At 35.5% G+C, this 15324-nt stretch overlaps 1 protein-coding gene and 1 long non-coding RNA gene across 2 annotated transcripts in view; both read left to right on the top strand.

Moving 5' to 3' along the window:
• Positions 1–1038: 1038 nt before the first annotated feature.
• LOC117339539 lies at positions 1039–2396 on the top strand. Its single transcript, XR_004535226.1, has 2 exons — positions 1039–1600; positions 2271–2396. It is a non-coding gene; the product is annotated as an uncharacterized LOC117339539 (long non-coding RNA).
• A 329-nt stretch (positions 2397–2725) lies between these two features.
• The window catches only part of LOC117338942 (polycystic kidney disease protein 1-like 2), a 38309-nt gene continuing 25710 nt past the window's right edge, over positions 2726–15324 (top strand). The window contains exons 1-6 of the mRNA XM_033900305.1: positions 2726–2751; positions 3565–3791; positions 6997–7200; positions 11855–11997; positions 12805–12883; positions 13240–13367. Of these exons, the coding sequence (XP_033756196.1) occupies positions 2726–2751; positions 3565–3791; positions 6997–7200; positions 11855–11997; positions 12805–12883; positions 13240–13367 (807 nt within the window). The remainder of the gene's footprint in view (positions 2752–3564; positions 3792–6996; positions 7201–11854; positions 11998–12804; positions 12884–13239; positions 13368–15324) is intronic.

Below are 15324 nucleotides of genomic sequence, written 5' to 3'. Positions count from 1 at the left end.
GTGTCTTACCAGGTCCATTATTCACATTCCCAGGAAATATCCCAGTATCTTACCAACACTTCAGTTTATGTCTCAGAAACTCCCTGATACAGGCAGGCTTTCAGCCAAACCAGTATACCAGTCATAGTTTCCGTATTGGGGCTGCCAGCACAGCTGCAGCGACGGGGGTTCCAGATGAGGAAATACAACAAATGGGCAGGTGGAAGTCGTTGGCTTTCAAACGCTATATACGGCTCCCTACTCTTTATGACATACCAACCCCGTTATACTAACGGTTGCTTTCACAGCAAGCTGTAGCTAAACATTTCAATCTTTAAGACATCCATTCACTTCACTGTTGGGTTTGGTCTGGACTAGTTTAGCTCAACCTGGGCATAGGGTCGAGGTTGTTAGGAGTCTGTTCAATCTGTACATTTTTTATGTGTTTCTATGTTATATTGTTCAAACTGTACAATTTTTATGTGTTCTAGGTTATATAAACTTGGTACAGAATTTCTGTCAATAACTTACCAAATCCTACTGCATTCTTGCTAAATTTGAATGGCAATCTACATGCGATTGTTTTCATTTCATAGTACTCATAATATCAGTTGAAGTGGATACCAACCTGGGCATAGGGTCGAGGTTGATTCTTCTTCTTGATTGATGTATGTATATTAAAAGTCATAAATAATCTGTACACCTGATTAAATATTGTATGTCTTTCAATAATTTGTGTTATTGATATCCAGATAACCTGGGCATAGGGTCGAGGTTTCTGGATCTAGTCGTGTACTTATATATACCAGTTATCCTTAATTTTACGGATGGGCGACTGGATGCTGAATACATGGTGTTTCTTTGTATTGGAGAAACTAATTTGGACAATTCATTGTATACATGTTTGGGGTTTACCCCCTTTTAGTTTGATTACTCATAACGTTTTTCGGCGTTGATGTGTTATTGATATCCAGATAACCTGGGCATAGGGTCGAGGTTTCTGGATCTAGTCATGTACATATATATACCAGTTATCTTTAATTTTACGAATGGGCGACTGGATGCTGAATACATGGTGTTTCTTTGTATTGGAGAAACTAATTTGGACAATTCAGTGTATACATGTTTGGGGTTTACCCCTTTTAGTTTGATTACTCATAACGTTTTCCGGTGTTGAATATAACACTGTCCTAATTTGTGATAATATCTTGGGATTGGTGTGCTTATACCATTCCCATGTTTCCATACCTTTTCTTTGTCACAAACTCTTATTGTTGTGTTTAAATGCTTGAAAATACATTATTTGTATCTTAATTTTTGTGTGTGGAATGCAGGCGTTTTGTAAGTGCCTGGATATCAGACTTTTATCATCATATCATTTAACTTTTGCTGTGGATCTCTTATAGATGCAGCGTTACCTCAAATGCTTGGAAGCTTAACTATGCATATATGTATGACATGTAACTGTTTTCTTTATGGTGATGCGTTGAGCATCTGTTTTAAATGTATATCAGCAGTTTATAACTCATGCATCACATATGAATTATTATATTATACATTAATTCGGACACGACTTCGGGTGGGTTATGGTTCCTGATCATTAGGATAATCAGATACCATTGTGGCGGTTTTGTATCCCCACCTTGGACCAAAGTTCGATTCATATGGTTGATTTTATGAATATCAACTTGTATTGCAAGTTTGTTTCAATTGTCGTTTAATAAATAAACGGCCAATTTCAATTCAATCTATGGGTTTAGTTGTTTGTCTTCTTTGGTCAACAAGCTTGTCATGTCCGAAGTCATGTATAATAAACAATTAAAATGCAATTTTAATATCATTTATACATGCTAAGGAGTAAATTAAAATACATCTTGAATTATGTAGCATATATTAAATGCTTGTTATAGTCCCTATCAAAGGGTTTCATAACAGAGTGAGGGCGCAGGGTTATGGAGGTGAAAGGTCACGCGCAGTGATTTTACTATATATACCTATTACACGGTAACAGTAGCTACCCAGCCACTGAAACAGACTGCATCACTAATGGACACAAGTCAAGGTCAGTTTGTGTTTACATCATTTTAAGGTTGGAATTTATCTACCCGCCTCCTCCCCAGCATCCTCCTTTTGTTATACTATGTTACCTGTATCAATTTTGAACATTTTATGTCAACATGATTATATCATTGAATTTCTGGATATTGTATGTGGTCAATTTTTGTAACTACCTTTACATCTAAGTTTCACACATATGAGTATTTTGTTGTAACTTAAGTTTTTAGTTTAAGGTGGCGGTTTTGTATCCCCACCTTGGACCAAAGTTCGATTCATATGGTTGATTTTATGAATATCAACTTGTATTGCAAGTTTGTTTCAATTGTCGTTTAATAAATAAACGGCCAATTTCAATTCAATCTATGGGTTTAGTTGTTTGTCTTCTTTGGTCAACAAGCTTGTCATGTCCGAAGTCATGTATAATATTTTAGTAATCTTGAAATTCCAGGACTAAAGTCACATATAACAGGTAAAATTGATTGGATATCTTGGCTATAAACAAAACCAATCTATTAACCAGAGCCTTATGTTTTTTGGTAATTTTATTTGGCACAGATGATGTCTCTATTTTCATATTGGATAATACTGTTATTTTTTTACTTTTCTAAAAATTTAAATCTGAAACACACATCATTGTAATGGTTTAGGTTAATTATTATATCATAGTTGCAAGGTGTCACATATGGAGATGCATGGTCACTATCAAATAACGAGGTATTGATAACATTATTAAAAATTAGAAAAATGTGAAGTAGAAAATGCTATTAACCTATCTAAAATGAAACAAAATTTTTGTCCTTGTTGTCAATAGAAAAAAACTGTACAATACTTCTAAATCTTTTAACTTTAGAATGATTTAGCTAATATGTTAATAACAGTTGATGAATAACATTTTGTGCTTATAGGTTAATAGCATAAAAATCCAAAATTTTCTATTTTATAAATTATTAATAAATGCACAATGTCTAGGGAGAAAATCCTTTGTTGATTACTATATATATAAGTACTTCGATCCAGTAAATATGTAATCTTTTCTACTAAACTGAAAAATTAGCTCTGACACCTCAGTTGAGGGAGGTTGGGTGGTACAGTGGTAATGGACTTGCCTTTCACCTAGGCGGCCGAGGTTTGATTCCCCAATCGTAGAGAAAAGGGGGTATAGGATCACCAGGTGCCTAACCATGTATGTTTTTCTCTGAGTACTCTGGTTTCTTCCCATAGTAAGACCCCATGTGTACCAACTTCCATCAGGGTCTGCAAAGAAAAAAATATAAGTTATTATGACTTGTTTTGCAATTGTTGTAAAATAGATAAAGTTTACACAGCTCACCTGAGGCTTAAAGCTAATTAAGGTTGTGTGTCCTAAACGTATGTTTGTGATACTTTTTATAGGCAAAAGCTGTAGGGGAACTGAAGGCACCATTATGGTTAGTCCCTGGTAGACTATTTATGGGTATGACTTGTATGAGAGATTATTGTTTATTGTGGTATATGCATGTGACTGAGAATGGTTTTTTTTCTTGGCAGATGTATGAGTAACTGTGGGAATAAGCTTGTGCCCGATTATGACTGGGAGGTGTCCCTGAATCAGACACAAGACCAAGAATTCTTCCACCCATGGTCAAATATGCGTTTTGGGTGGGAACTGTACCGAGGTGGCCAGGTTATCCTTCAGAAGAACACTACTGATTCTTCACTACTAGTGGACAACAGCCTGTTAGACATCAACACAAGCTACAGTATTCATGTCGAATGTAAGACTTAAAGCTTCCATATTTTTATGGCGATATATTAGCGAAGTCATACTTACTATACAGTTCAGAAAAAATGCTAAAAGAAATGCTATTTCATTGTCCTGTAATAAACATGTCCATAATTTGAGTCAAAGTTAATGTATTGACCCCTATATAGGCTTTTTACAGGAATAATATGGTTGTCACATTAACTCTAACAATCAATAAAACTGCTTATAGGTAAACATTTTCCCTGAAAGTGAGTTTAAAACTTGTATATATGCGTAATACATTGACTGCAATATGTTTACCTCCATTGCATCACAGAGACCTTTCCTCTCAGTTGATGAATAGATGTTTCACCACTGTGACCTTCCCTCCTCTCAGTAACATATTATAACTAGATGTTTAACCACTGTGACCTTTCCTCCTCTCAGTAACATATGACTAAATGTTTCACCACTGTGACGTTCCCTCCTCTCAGTAACATATGACTAGATGTTTCACCACTGTGACCTTTCCTCCTCTAAATATCATATGACTAGAAGTTTCACCACTGTGACATTCTCTCCTCTCAGTAACATATGCACATGGCTAGATATTTCGGCACTGTGACTTTCTCTCCTCTCAGTAACATATGACTAGATGTTTAACCACTGTGACCTTTCCTCCTCTCAGTAACATATGACTAGATGTGTCACCACTGTGACGTTCTCTCCTCTCAGTAACATATGACTAGATGTTTAACCACTGTGACCTTTCCTCCTCTAAATATCATATGACTAGATGTTTAACCACTGTGACGTTCTCTCCTCTCAGTAACATATGACTAGATGTTTATCCACTGTGACTTTCTCTCCTCTCAGTAACATATGACTAGATGTTTAACCACTGTGACCTTTCCTCCTCTAAATATCATATGACTAGATGTTTCACCACTGTGACCTTCCCTCCTCTCAGTAACATATGACTAGATGTGTCACCACTGTGACGTTCTCTCCTCTCAGTAACATATGACTATAGATGTTTAACCACTGTGACCTTTTCTCTTCTCAGTAACAAATGACTAGATGTTTAATCACTGTGACGTTCCCTCCTCTCAGTAACATATGACTAGATGTTTAAGCACTGTGACCTTTCCTCCTCTAAATATCATACGACTAGATGTTTAACCACTGTGACCTTTTCTCTTCTCAGTAACATATGACTAGATGTTTAACCACTGTGACCTTTTCTCTTCTCAGTAAAATATGACTAGATGTTTAACCACTGTGACCTTTTCTCTTCTCAGTAACATATGACTAGATGTTTAACCACTGTGACCTTTTCTCCTCTCAGTAAAATACGACTAGATGTTTAACCACTGTGACCTTTTCTCCTCTCAGTAACATATGACTAGATGTTTATCCACTGTGACGTTCTCTCCTCTCAGTAACATATGACTAGATGTTTATCCACTGTGACGTTCTCTCCTCTCAGTAACATATGACTAGATGTTTAACCACTGTGACCTTTTCTCTTCTCAGTAACATATGACTAAATGTTTAACCACTGTGACTTTCTCTCCTCTCAGTAACATATGACTAAATGTTTATCCACTGTGACGTTCTCTCCTCTCAGTAACATATGACTAGATGTTTAACCACTGTGACCTTCCTTCCTCTCAGTAACATATGACTAGATGTTTAAGCACTGTGACCTTTCCTCCTCTAAATATCATATGACTAGATCTTTAACCACTGTGACCTTTTCTCTTCTCAGTAACATATGACTAGATGTTTAACCACTGTGACCTTTTCTCTTCTCAGTAAAATATGACTAGATGTTTAACCACTGTGACCTTTTCTCTTCTCAGTAACATATGACTAGATGTTTAACCAATGTGACCTTTTCTCTTCTCAGTAACATATGACTAGATGTTAAACCACTGTGACGTTCTCTCCTCTCAGTAACATATGACTAGATGTTTAACCACTGTGACCTTCCCTCCTCACAATAACATATGACTAGATGTTTAACCACTGTGACGTTCTCTCCTCTCAGTAACATATGACTAAATGTTTAACCACTGTGACTTTCTCTCCTCTCAGTAACATATGACTAGATGTTTAACCAACGTGACCTTTTCTCTTCTCAGTAACATATGACTAGATGTTTAACCACTGTGATCTTTTCTCTTCTCAATAACATATGACTAGATGTTTATCCACTGTGACGTTCTCTCCTCTCAGTAACATATGACTAGATGTTTAACCACTGTGACCTTTCCTCCTCCCAGTAACATATTATAACTAGATGTTTCACCACTGTGACGTTCTCTTCTCTCAGTAACATATGACTAGATATTTCAGCACTGTGACCTTCCCTCCTCACATTAACATATGACTAGATGTTTCACCAGTTTAACCTTTCCTCTTCTAAATATCATATGACTAGATGTTTCACCACTGTGACCTTCCCTCCTCTCAGTAACATATGACTAAATGTTTAACCACTATGACCTTGCCTCCTCTCAGTAACAAATTACTAGATGTTTAACTATGCACTGTGACCCTCTTTCTCTCAGAAACTATACAGTTACTAGATATTTCACCTTTGTGCGTGACCTTCCTTCCTCTTAATAATATATGACTATTTTTGCTGAGGGTAGATGTTACACCACAGTGACCTTTCCACCTCTCTGAGTAACTTACATATATGTAGGTGACTAGATATTTATTTCTCCACTGTGACTTTCCCTCGATCTTCTCAAAAACTATAGTGACTAGATATTTCACCACTGTGACATTCCCTCCTCTTGGTAACATATGATAAGATGTTTCACTACCATGACTTAAAATTTGCCCCTCGGTAACATATGACTTGATGTTTCACCATTGTGATCTTCCCTCCTCTCAGTTACCAGTGACTATGGATTCATTATGTGACTTTTGTAACAGAAAATGTTGCTACTTATTAAATTGGAATAAGCTATGTGCATATTTTCAAATAAGTAAACTTTGGAAGATCGTCACTCAAATGTGTGACAATAACATTGCAGCTTAACAAAAATACCTGTACATTTTTGGATGAATGACTTTTATTTCTGATGTATATGGGAAGCCAAGTAAATCTAGACAAAATGTACAAATGGAATATTATTTTTTTAGTACATGCAACAAGCAAAACAAAATTGTCAACATTGTACATGTGTAATACTTTTTTTTTTATTCAATTCTGTTGCCAGATGTGGTAGCACTTGCAGATGGGTTGGAATTGAACGGCTCTGTTGATCTGTTGAATGTTGTAACAAATGATTTACCATTAATTGGGTCATGTGACTTCAGTCCAACTAGAGGCTTCTATGATATGACCAAGTTCAACATAACCTGTACTGGTTTCTATGACAATGACTCTCCATTGACTTATAAACTGATCAGAGATGAAACAGGTAAGTTTATTAGAATTCAAACAAAATCTGAGAACTATGGTAGCCCTATAAGCAATGTGTTTGTCTGTATGTCCAGAAAATTTATTTGTGGATGATGTAATTATTGACTGATTTACATGAGATGTGGTTAAGATAAATACATATATACTAGGGTCAAGAATCAAGGTCAAAGATCAAGATCGATAAGCCAAAAGGTTAAGTTCAAATTGTGTAACTTTTCATTGAGATACCTTTTCATTGAGAAACATTTTGTTATGACTTGATTTAGCGAAGCTGGCTTGAATGAAACAAAGTGACTCAACTGACTAAAGGTCAAGGTCACCAACTCAAAGAGGTCAGGGTCACTGGGTTATTCCTGTGCAAATTTGGTTATGACATTCTGAAGCAAAGTTGGTTGGAATTGAATAATGAGTCAACTGACAAAATGTCATGGTCACTAGGTCAGTTTGGCAAATTTTGTGTGTAAATCTTTTCACTTATGAAAATTTTTGTAATGACATTATAAAGCAAATTAAAGGTTTTTTTTTAACTTTTGACAATTTTATTCAGATTTTCCACATAAAGTAATCACATGATACAGAAAGAAACAAAGACAACTTTCACACACACTTACATACGCAAACTGTATATATAACAGCGTGTTAAAGGGGAACAACTCATGTTTGAAAGTGTAAAGAGAAGATACTTGTGGACTATTACAATATGGGAAAATATACATCAAGCAAATTATAGTTGGTCCGAATCAAATAAGGAGTCAAATTACTTAAGGTCAGTCTTAGGTTACTAGGTCAGATAGGTCAACGTCACTCAGTCAAGGGTTACAGCATTATAAAATTTTGTAACTTTTTTTGACAAACATTTTGTTATAACATTATGAAGCAAAGTTGGTCAAAATTAAACAAGAAGACAACTGACCTAAGATCAAAATCACTGTACCAAATGTCAAAGGTAATTTTGGTCCAAAGGTCAAGGTACATGTAAAAATATTAAGGTAATTGGATCAAAGTCATTCAGGTTTGAAGGTCAAGGACAGTGTGGATAATAAATTCCCATCTGCTGAGGAGATATGGGGAGATGGAAGAATGAACACGATTTCCATGATAATACATGTTTAATGAACATTTTGCTTCCTAAATTGCAACTGTTTTTTAAGTCCATATGCAAAATATCAACCTCAGTGATATGAGTAGAGGGCTTCTTGATGATTATAGAAGATACTAATATTATAGCCACATGTCTGAGGCCCTTGTTGATTTGTTATAGCTCTAGCTGTCTGTCACATACATCATGTACATGTAGTAACAATCTACCTAGATTAACAATTATGTATTGACTAGACTAAATTTTAGTCCTCTTAACCCAATTATCATATAGAATAGAAAAGTAAATTCTAAGAGAAAGATCCAATTTCTGAGTTTCACTTGATACCCACTTTATAGTTAAGTAATTAGATCAGTTATCATAACAGTCAAGTGATGCAGACCCATTATTCATTTTGTTTACATCACTTTGGTATTTTCAAGCTAGTTATGTTTTGTTTTAGTGTTGGGGGAAGGAAACACTGGCATTTTCTCAGATGTCACATTACCAATAGGATTCAGCCAAGCAGATTACCATTCCAACATCACAGTCCAAGTCACTGACATATTTAATGGCACTGTATCATTAAGTATCCTGGTACAGGTATGTAGCATATAGTTATGGGAGCTAGATAATTATTTTTCTTGTAGTAGAACTAGGACTGAGCCAAAGCCTGTTAACTCAACTGGCTAGATCGTCAGGTTTCTAGAGTTAGGAGTTCCTGGAATTGAATCATAGCCTGGTTGTGGCATTATTCCTTTCCTATATACCCTTGTATGGTGGTAGAGGGTTTTGTGTTTGTCTGCTAGGTCTTAAAATATAATTGTTGAAGGAGGGAGGAGTGTAAAATGGAACTGAACTGGACTAGTTTAAGGCTGCTTTGAGTGTTCCGTCTTGAGTTCAGAGGTTCCAGTTCAATTCACGATCTGGTCATTAGTACACTGGGGGGATTATAGGTTTCCTCCCCTTCTGTCTGTCTGTATGTCTCTGTCTGTCTGTCGTCTGTCAGTCCATCCACTAAGTTTTTCACAATTTTCTCAGCTTAATGCTTCAAGGTATGTTGGTGAAAATTAATTTGTAACTTCAGAATGAGTAGCTACAGATCAAGTTCAAGTTTCAGTTTTTTTTTTAGCTTAAGTCAAAGTCACTTACTATTTTGAGCAGGGGCTGGTAATTAAGGGACATATATTGCTTTAGCATGCTTGTTGCATTTTCATCTCCTAATTCATTTTAATTAAATTAAGTTTAGATAAGTATTAATATAAGTCAGTGATGTACTTGATGAGGTTTGTTAGGTATGCTTTATTTCTTTCTTAGCTCAACTGTCAAAATGACCACGGAATCATTTCGATGCTACTTAGTCTATATGTTAATCAAAAAATACATATCAATATCATAAAATCAGTCATGGTACTTTATATACAGCTATATTCCATTATATAATGAGTTATATGTATGTTAAAGCAAAGGGTGATTTAATGTTATGCTCAATTAGCTGTCTTGTATTTATAATGGAATCCATGTATACATCTACAATATTGTATCAACACTTTCTAAAGAGCTATTGTGAGTTCCGAAGGCCATAATTTCTGATTTTTTACATGGTGATGGGCTGTGATTTTTAGATAATATGCCATATAGGGTCTTTCCTTATCAGTTAAACATTCAGGTTCCTTTTCAAAGGACCAGGATATCTTAAATTTAACTGTTAAGAATTAATTGTATTGTGATAGCATGTATGGAAAAATGGATAAACTTAAAAAAAGAATTCAACTGACCTGATTGGACAAGATCATCTGGTTACTCTGTATAGTCTTGTATTTCTACCAAATTACCAAGATTCTCTGAGCTCCCTCTGTTTGTTAATTATTGAGACATCAGCAAGCGGGTATACGCCAGTAATGGGGCCTTTGATGCTGACATACGCCAGTGTTCTAGCCAAGTCATATGCATTGTGATGGTATTGACCCCCATGTCATTGTTCTAGTTGATTATTATAATAACAGCTAATATTATGACAGGTATACCCCTCTCTAACCGAGTACAAAGAAAGCATTAACCAGCCTCCAGTCAGTACCTCCGGATGTGAGGTCAGTCCTCAAAGTGGAATTGCCTTGGTGACCAACTTCACAGTGATCTGTAGTGAGTTTACAGACCTAGATCCTCCATTGACTTACAAACTCTATTACAGACAACAAACAGGTACAGTATGTGTTGTTTATCATCTACCTTTTGCCTATAGATGCTATTTCATTCCTCTTATTTTTATTTTTTTTTTTTTTTAGCTCACCTGCTGCCTAAATGGCAAGTGAACTAATGTCTGATATTGGACCTGTAGCATGCTGTGGTGAAGGGCTACCAAGTTTATTCAAATTAAATACCTTGACCTACATTCAAGGTCAAAGAGGTCAAAAAGACTGTAATCTTTAAATGACTTTTTCTCAATGACCAAGAGACCAAGAGATCTGAGATTGGGTTTGTAACATGAGAGGGTGAAGGGCTACTAAGTTTGTTCAAATGAATGGATCGAATGACATTGACCTTCATTCAAGTTCACAGGGGTCAATATCCTAAACTCTTTAAACAACTTCATGTCAATAAGCAAGAAACCCAGATGTCTGATATTGTACACGTAGCATGCTGAAATAAATGACTTCACAACTTATTTAAATAAATAAATCTAGCCTACTTTACATGATATCTTAAATGAAAAAATGACCTATTTCAAGCTCAAAATTGTATTAGAAGGAAGCCTATTGGGCCTTTTTGTTATATCTAGAATTGAATAATCAAAAGGCAGCTAGGGTACATGTATCAGATGATTTTGTAAGCTGAAATATTTTGGCTAGTCAATTCTATCCCTGCATGTCTCGGGATTAATTTGTGATCTACAGAAATTGAAATGATCAATACTTGGAATCATTTTTTGCAAATTCAGTTCTTAAGTAGAGGGTGTTTTATGATTCCAACACTTCATATTGCTGGCAATGTAGCTATCACAATACATGCACATATAGTTCAGTATAATTCAATGTTAAAATGAATTTGTGTACATACAGTTATTAAGTCTGTTGCCATGTGTTACTGTATTAATATTTTGTGTCCAATGTTGAACATTTTCATTGATATAATTTGATTGTAAGGTGAAGGTCATCAATAGTGCAAAGGTAATCACTGATGCAATGATGAAAATAAAAGTCTAGCAATAGACGACTTTTTTCACAAACGTATATACTTGATGCAGTTTAATATATTTTGAATTTCCCGGTATTTACAATTGTAACACGATTTCATTGGTCATTCTATTCATCGGAACTTATTTTTGGAACACATGCTCATTGGTCAGTTCTGTACCACGTGACAACTGACCCCTGTTTCAGCATGCAAACCCCACAGGGGACAGATCAAATTTTTCAAGCCTCTCGCCATCTTTGATTTTCTTTAAGAAGTTACCCACCAACAGTCATTTTCTCTGAGTAAACAGAGCTTGCTGTCCTGTTGGGAGGTGTGAGGGTTATTCTAGGAGTGCAGTGTAAAAAAGATGTTTTTTATACATTAATGATGTACATTTCAGAGTCTCTTCTGTATGAAGGGAATGATACGACAACAACTACCTTTTATCTTGGTAAAGGACTGGGAGAGAACAACACAGCTTCTCTGGTGTTTAGAGCCAAGGATGTATATGAGGCGACTGCAGAAGTCAGCATTTCTGTCCAGGTTAAGCAAACTGACATATAAAAGGCTTTAGTCTATTATTAGGCCATTAAACTATTAAAGTTACCATATGGTCATCCTGTAATAAGTCTAAGGGCCATCACATGAACTTTGATTCCGAGTTAATAACAATGATAATTACCAGACGAGTTAATAACAATGATAATTACCCGACGTATTCTCATTATTGGATAAATACAGGTAATTATCTAAGAAAGAGAGCTTTTGCTTTATACAAATTGTGGTATATTTTGTTACATTTAAATGATAGTCTAAACTTGATGGATCAAGTACATTGTAATTGTTCAACAATTTGTACAACTATATATAGGTCTCCTGTCTCATGACAAAGGATCTCTTTTAAACTTGCAGGATTTCATAGTTACCATTGCTTTTTGTTGCAGTTTCTTAACCTGCAAATTTGAAAGAACAATTATAAACTACATGTTAGCATTTCCATATTTTTTTTATATGCAATCATAAACTACATCTTCAGTATGTCACAACCTTAGCATTGGATTGGTGCACAAATATTGTTCCAATCCTTAGTAACAGTACATCTTTGTCATGACCGATTTTCATCAAGCTTCTTGGACTAATTTATGTACATGTTAGAAATAATTTAAGGTCAAGGTGAATTTTATCGATAATATGATTCCATCCTTGGACTATTTGTCATCTCTATAGACCAATTCCTTAACAGATTGTAAAAGCATGTCATTTCACAACATAGTTTGCTTTGATTGAAGTACAAAGTACATACATAATACATGAATGTGAAAATATATTTTTGTCTACAACTTTTTACAGGTATTACCATACGAAACTTCAGGCACAGAATTGGATGTCCTCTATTTTGTACAAAAGACTTTTATCGAGGGAGATACAGGTATACCAGATCTACAAGTTGAGTTAGATATGCTGAGTTTCCAAGGTGACTTGTTAACTGCTGATCAAAAAATTAAATATTTTTTCTTTTATGCAGAGTGGGGTGTATATATTACCTAGTACACTGCCTATTCAGCTGTTGGTTTTAAGAGACAAGGCTTAAAATTGAGAAATATTTAAAGCTAGTTTTCCTGCATCTATATACATGTACATATTGAACACTGTCATTGCAACCTGTCCTTATGATGTGACTTTGATGCCAGAATACTGTGCTGAAATAACACAAAAAAGTTACCGATCATGGTGATATTGTTTAATATTTATCACACATGTTGAAAATTAATGCTACAATTGTAGACAATGCAGAAATCTCTGAACTGACACTACACACCATCGGAGCCTTAGGGAATATTATCAACGAGGACACGACCACAAACTACACTAATCAAACTGAAGCTGCAGAAAGACTACAATTAAGGACACAGGTATAATTATATTGCTTGAGAGGAAATTAATTCCATTTATTGCATTTTTAGGTCACCTGAGACAAAGTCTCAAGTGACCTATTCTAATCCCCTTTTGTCTGTCGTCGTCCGTCGTGCGTCGTCCGTCGTGCGTCCGTAAACAATTCACATTTTCAACTTCTTCTCCAAAACCCACAAACCAAATTCTATGAAATTTGGCAGGAAGCTTCTATGGCTAAAGGTCAACCAATGTTGTAAATTATATGGTCCCCATCCCCCAGGGGCCTGAGGGGCGGGGACAAAAAGGGTCAAATTGACTAAAACTTCAAAAATCTTCTTCTCTACTCTCAGATATGCTGGAATCAAACACTCTTCATAGATGGAAGGGTCTTAAGGTGCTTTACCAAAATTGTAAATTTCATGACCCAGGGGTTTCACGTTTGCCCCTGGGGTGGGGCTAAACTTTATTATAGTTTATATAGGGAAATCACATTTTTGACTTTAATTTATTTTATTTCTATTGGAATTCATTCTAATTTTGTAAGCATTGTCAGCATGGGATGACAGTTTGATGGCATGCACATGTTGGCCCTGACTGACCCCCAGGGGCTGATGGGTGGGGCTAAAAAGGGCCAAATAAACTAAAACTTCAAAAATCTTCTCCTTTACTCTCAGATAGGCTGGAATCAAACACTCTTCATAGATGGAAGGGTCTTCAGGTGCTTTACCAAAATTGTAAATTTCATGACCCAGGGGTTTCACGTTTGCCCCTGGGGAGGGGCTAAACTTTACTATAGTTTATATAGGGAAATCACATTTTTGACTTTAATTTATTTTATTTCTATTGGAATTCATTCTAATTTTGTAAACATTGTCAGCATGGGATGACAGTTTGATGGCATGCACATGTTGGCCCTGACTGACCCCCAGGGGCTGATGGGCGGGGCTAAAAAGGGCCAAATTGACTAAAACTTCAAAAATGGTCAATTAAATAAACTGAAATATTTCAAATCTCAGGTGGCCGTTAAGGCCCCATGGGCCTCTTGTTGACAGTGAAATATAAAACATTTATCAAACTAATAAAACTTATATTTTCACTGCATGGATGAGCAGTGAAAATATACGTTTTGCAGTGAAAATATAAGTTTTACGTTTTTGACCAATCAGAGCAAACGTTTGCATTCACCTCATTGAAACTTGCCGATTTCCGCAGTCGAAGCGAAGATAGATATATTGGTTATAAAATATGAATGCAAAACAAAGACATAAAATAGGTTTGACTGGATTTATTAGTCACAACTTTACTAGAATTGGCAGTCGTCCCAGCATGGGTATAAATGACATGCCACAAATCAATACAAACAATGATAATTAACGGTTTCTGGGTGACAGCTCCCCGTTAATTATAAAGCAAATTCAATGAAAATTCAATGACAAATCAATTAATCAAATCAATCAACGGTTCATGGATGACAACTCCCCGTTAATCAATAGTTTACAAATCATCAATATTTAACAGATTCTGGGTGCCAGCTCCCTGTTAATAAAGATGCCAAATCATTGAAATCAATATTCAACAAATCAATATGCAGCTGAAACTGCATTCAATATAAACATATCAGCAGAACAATGTTCACAATGAATAAAATGTCCAAAATATTGTAAATTAGACACATCAGTTAATAAACTGGAGCCAGCAGCTCTCCAAGATTTATGGCGAAAGTTCAATAAAACCTACCTAAACTAACTTGTACCGCGAACTATGCCATATGAACGAGACAACTCAACTTGTCTTGTAAAAGATAGATATATTGGTTATTTTGCTGTATTTTGAAACATTCAGACTAGTTTTTGACCAAAAACTTGCTTTGCGTTAACTATTCATTCACAGATTCTCTGATAATAGTAGAAAAAACTTAAATTGCATTAACCTTTCAAAATGGTGCCGTCAAGTTGACGTGGAGTAATGTCACCAAGA

This window comes from Pecten maximus, chromosome 12 (assembly GCF_902652985.1).
Source record: "Pecten maximus chromosome 12, xPecMax1.1, whole genome shotgun sequence".
Taxonomy (NCBI): domain Eukaryota; kingdom Metazoa; phylum Mollusca; class Bivalvia; order Pectinida; family Pectinidae; genus Pecten; species Pecten maximus.
Note: the sequence above shows the minus strand (reverse complement) of the source record. Positions and strands in the feature narration are given on the sequence as shown.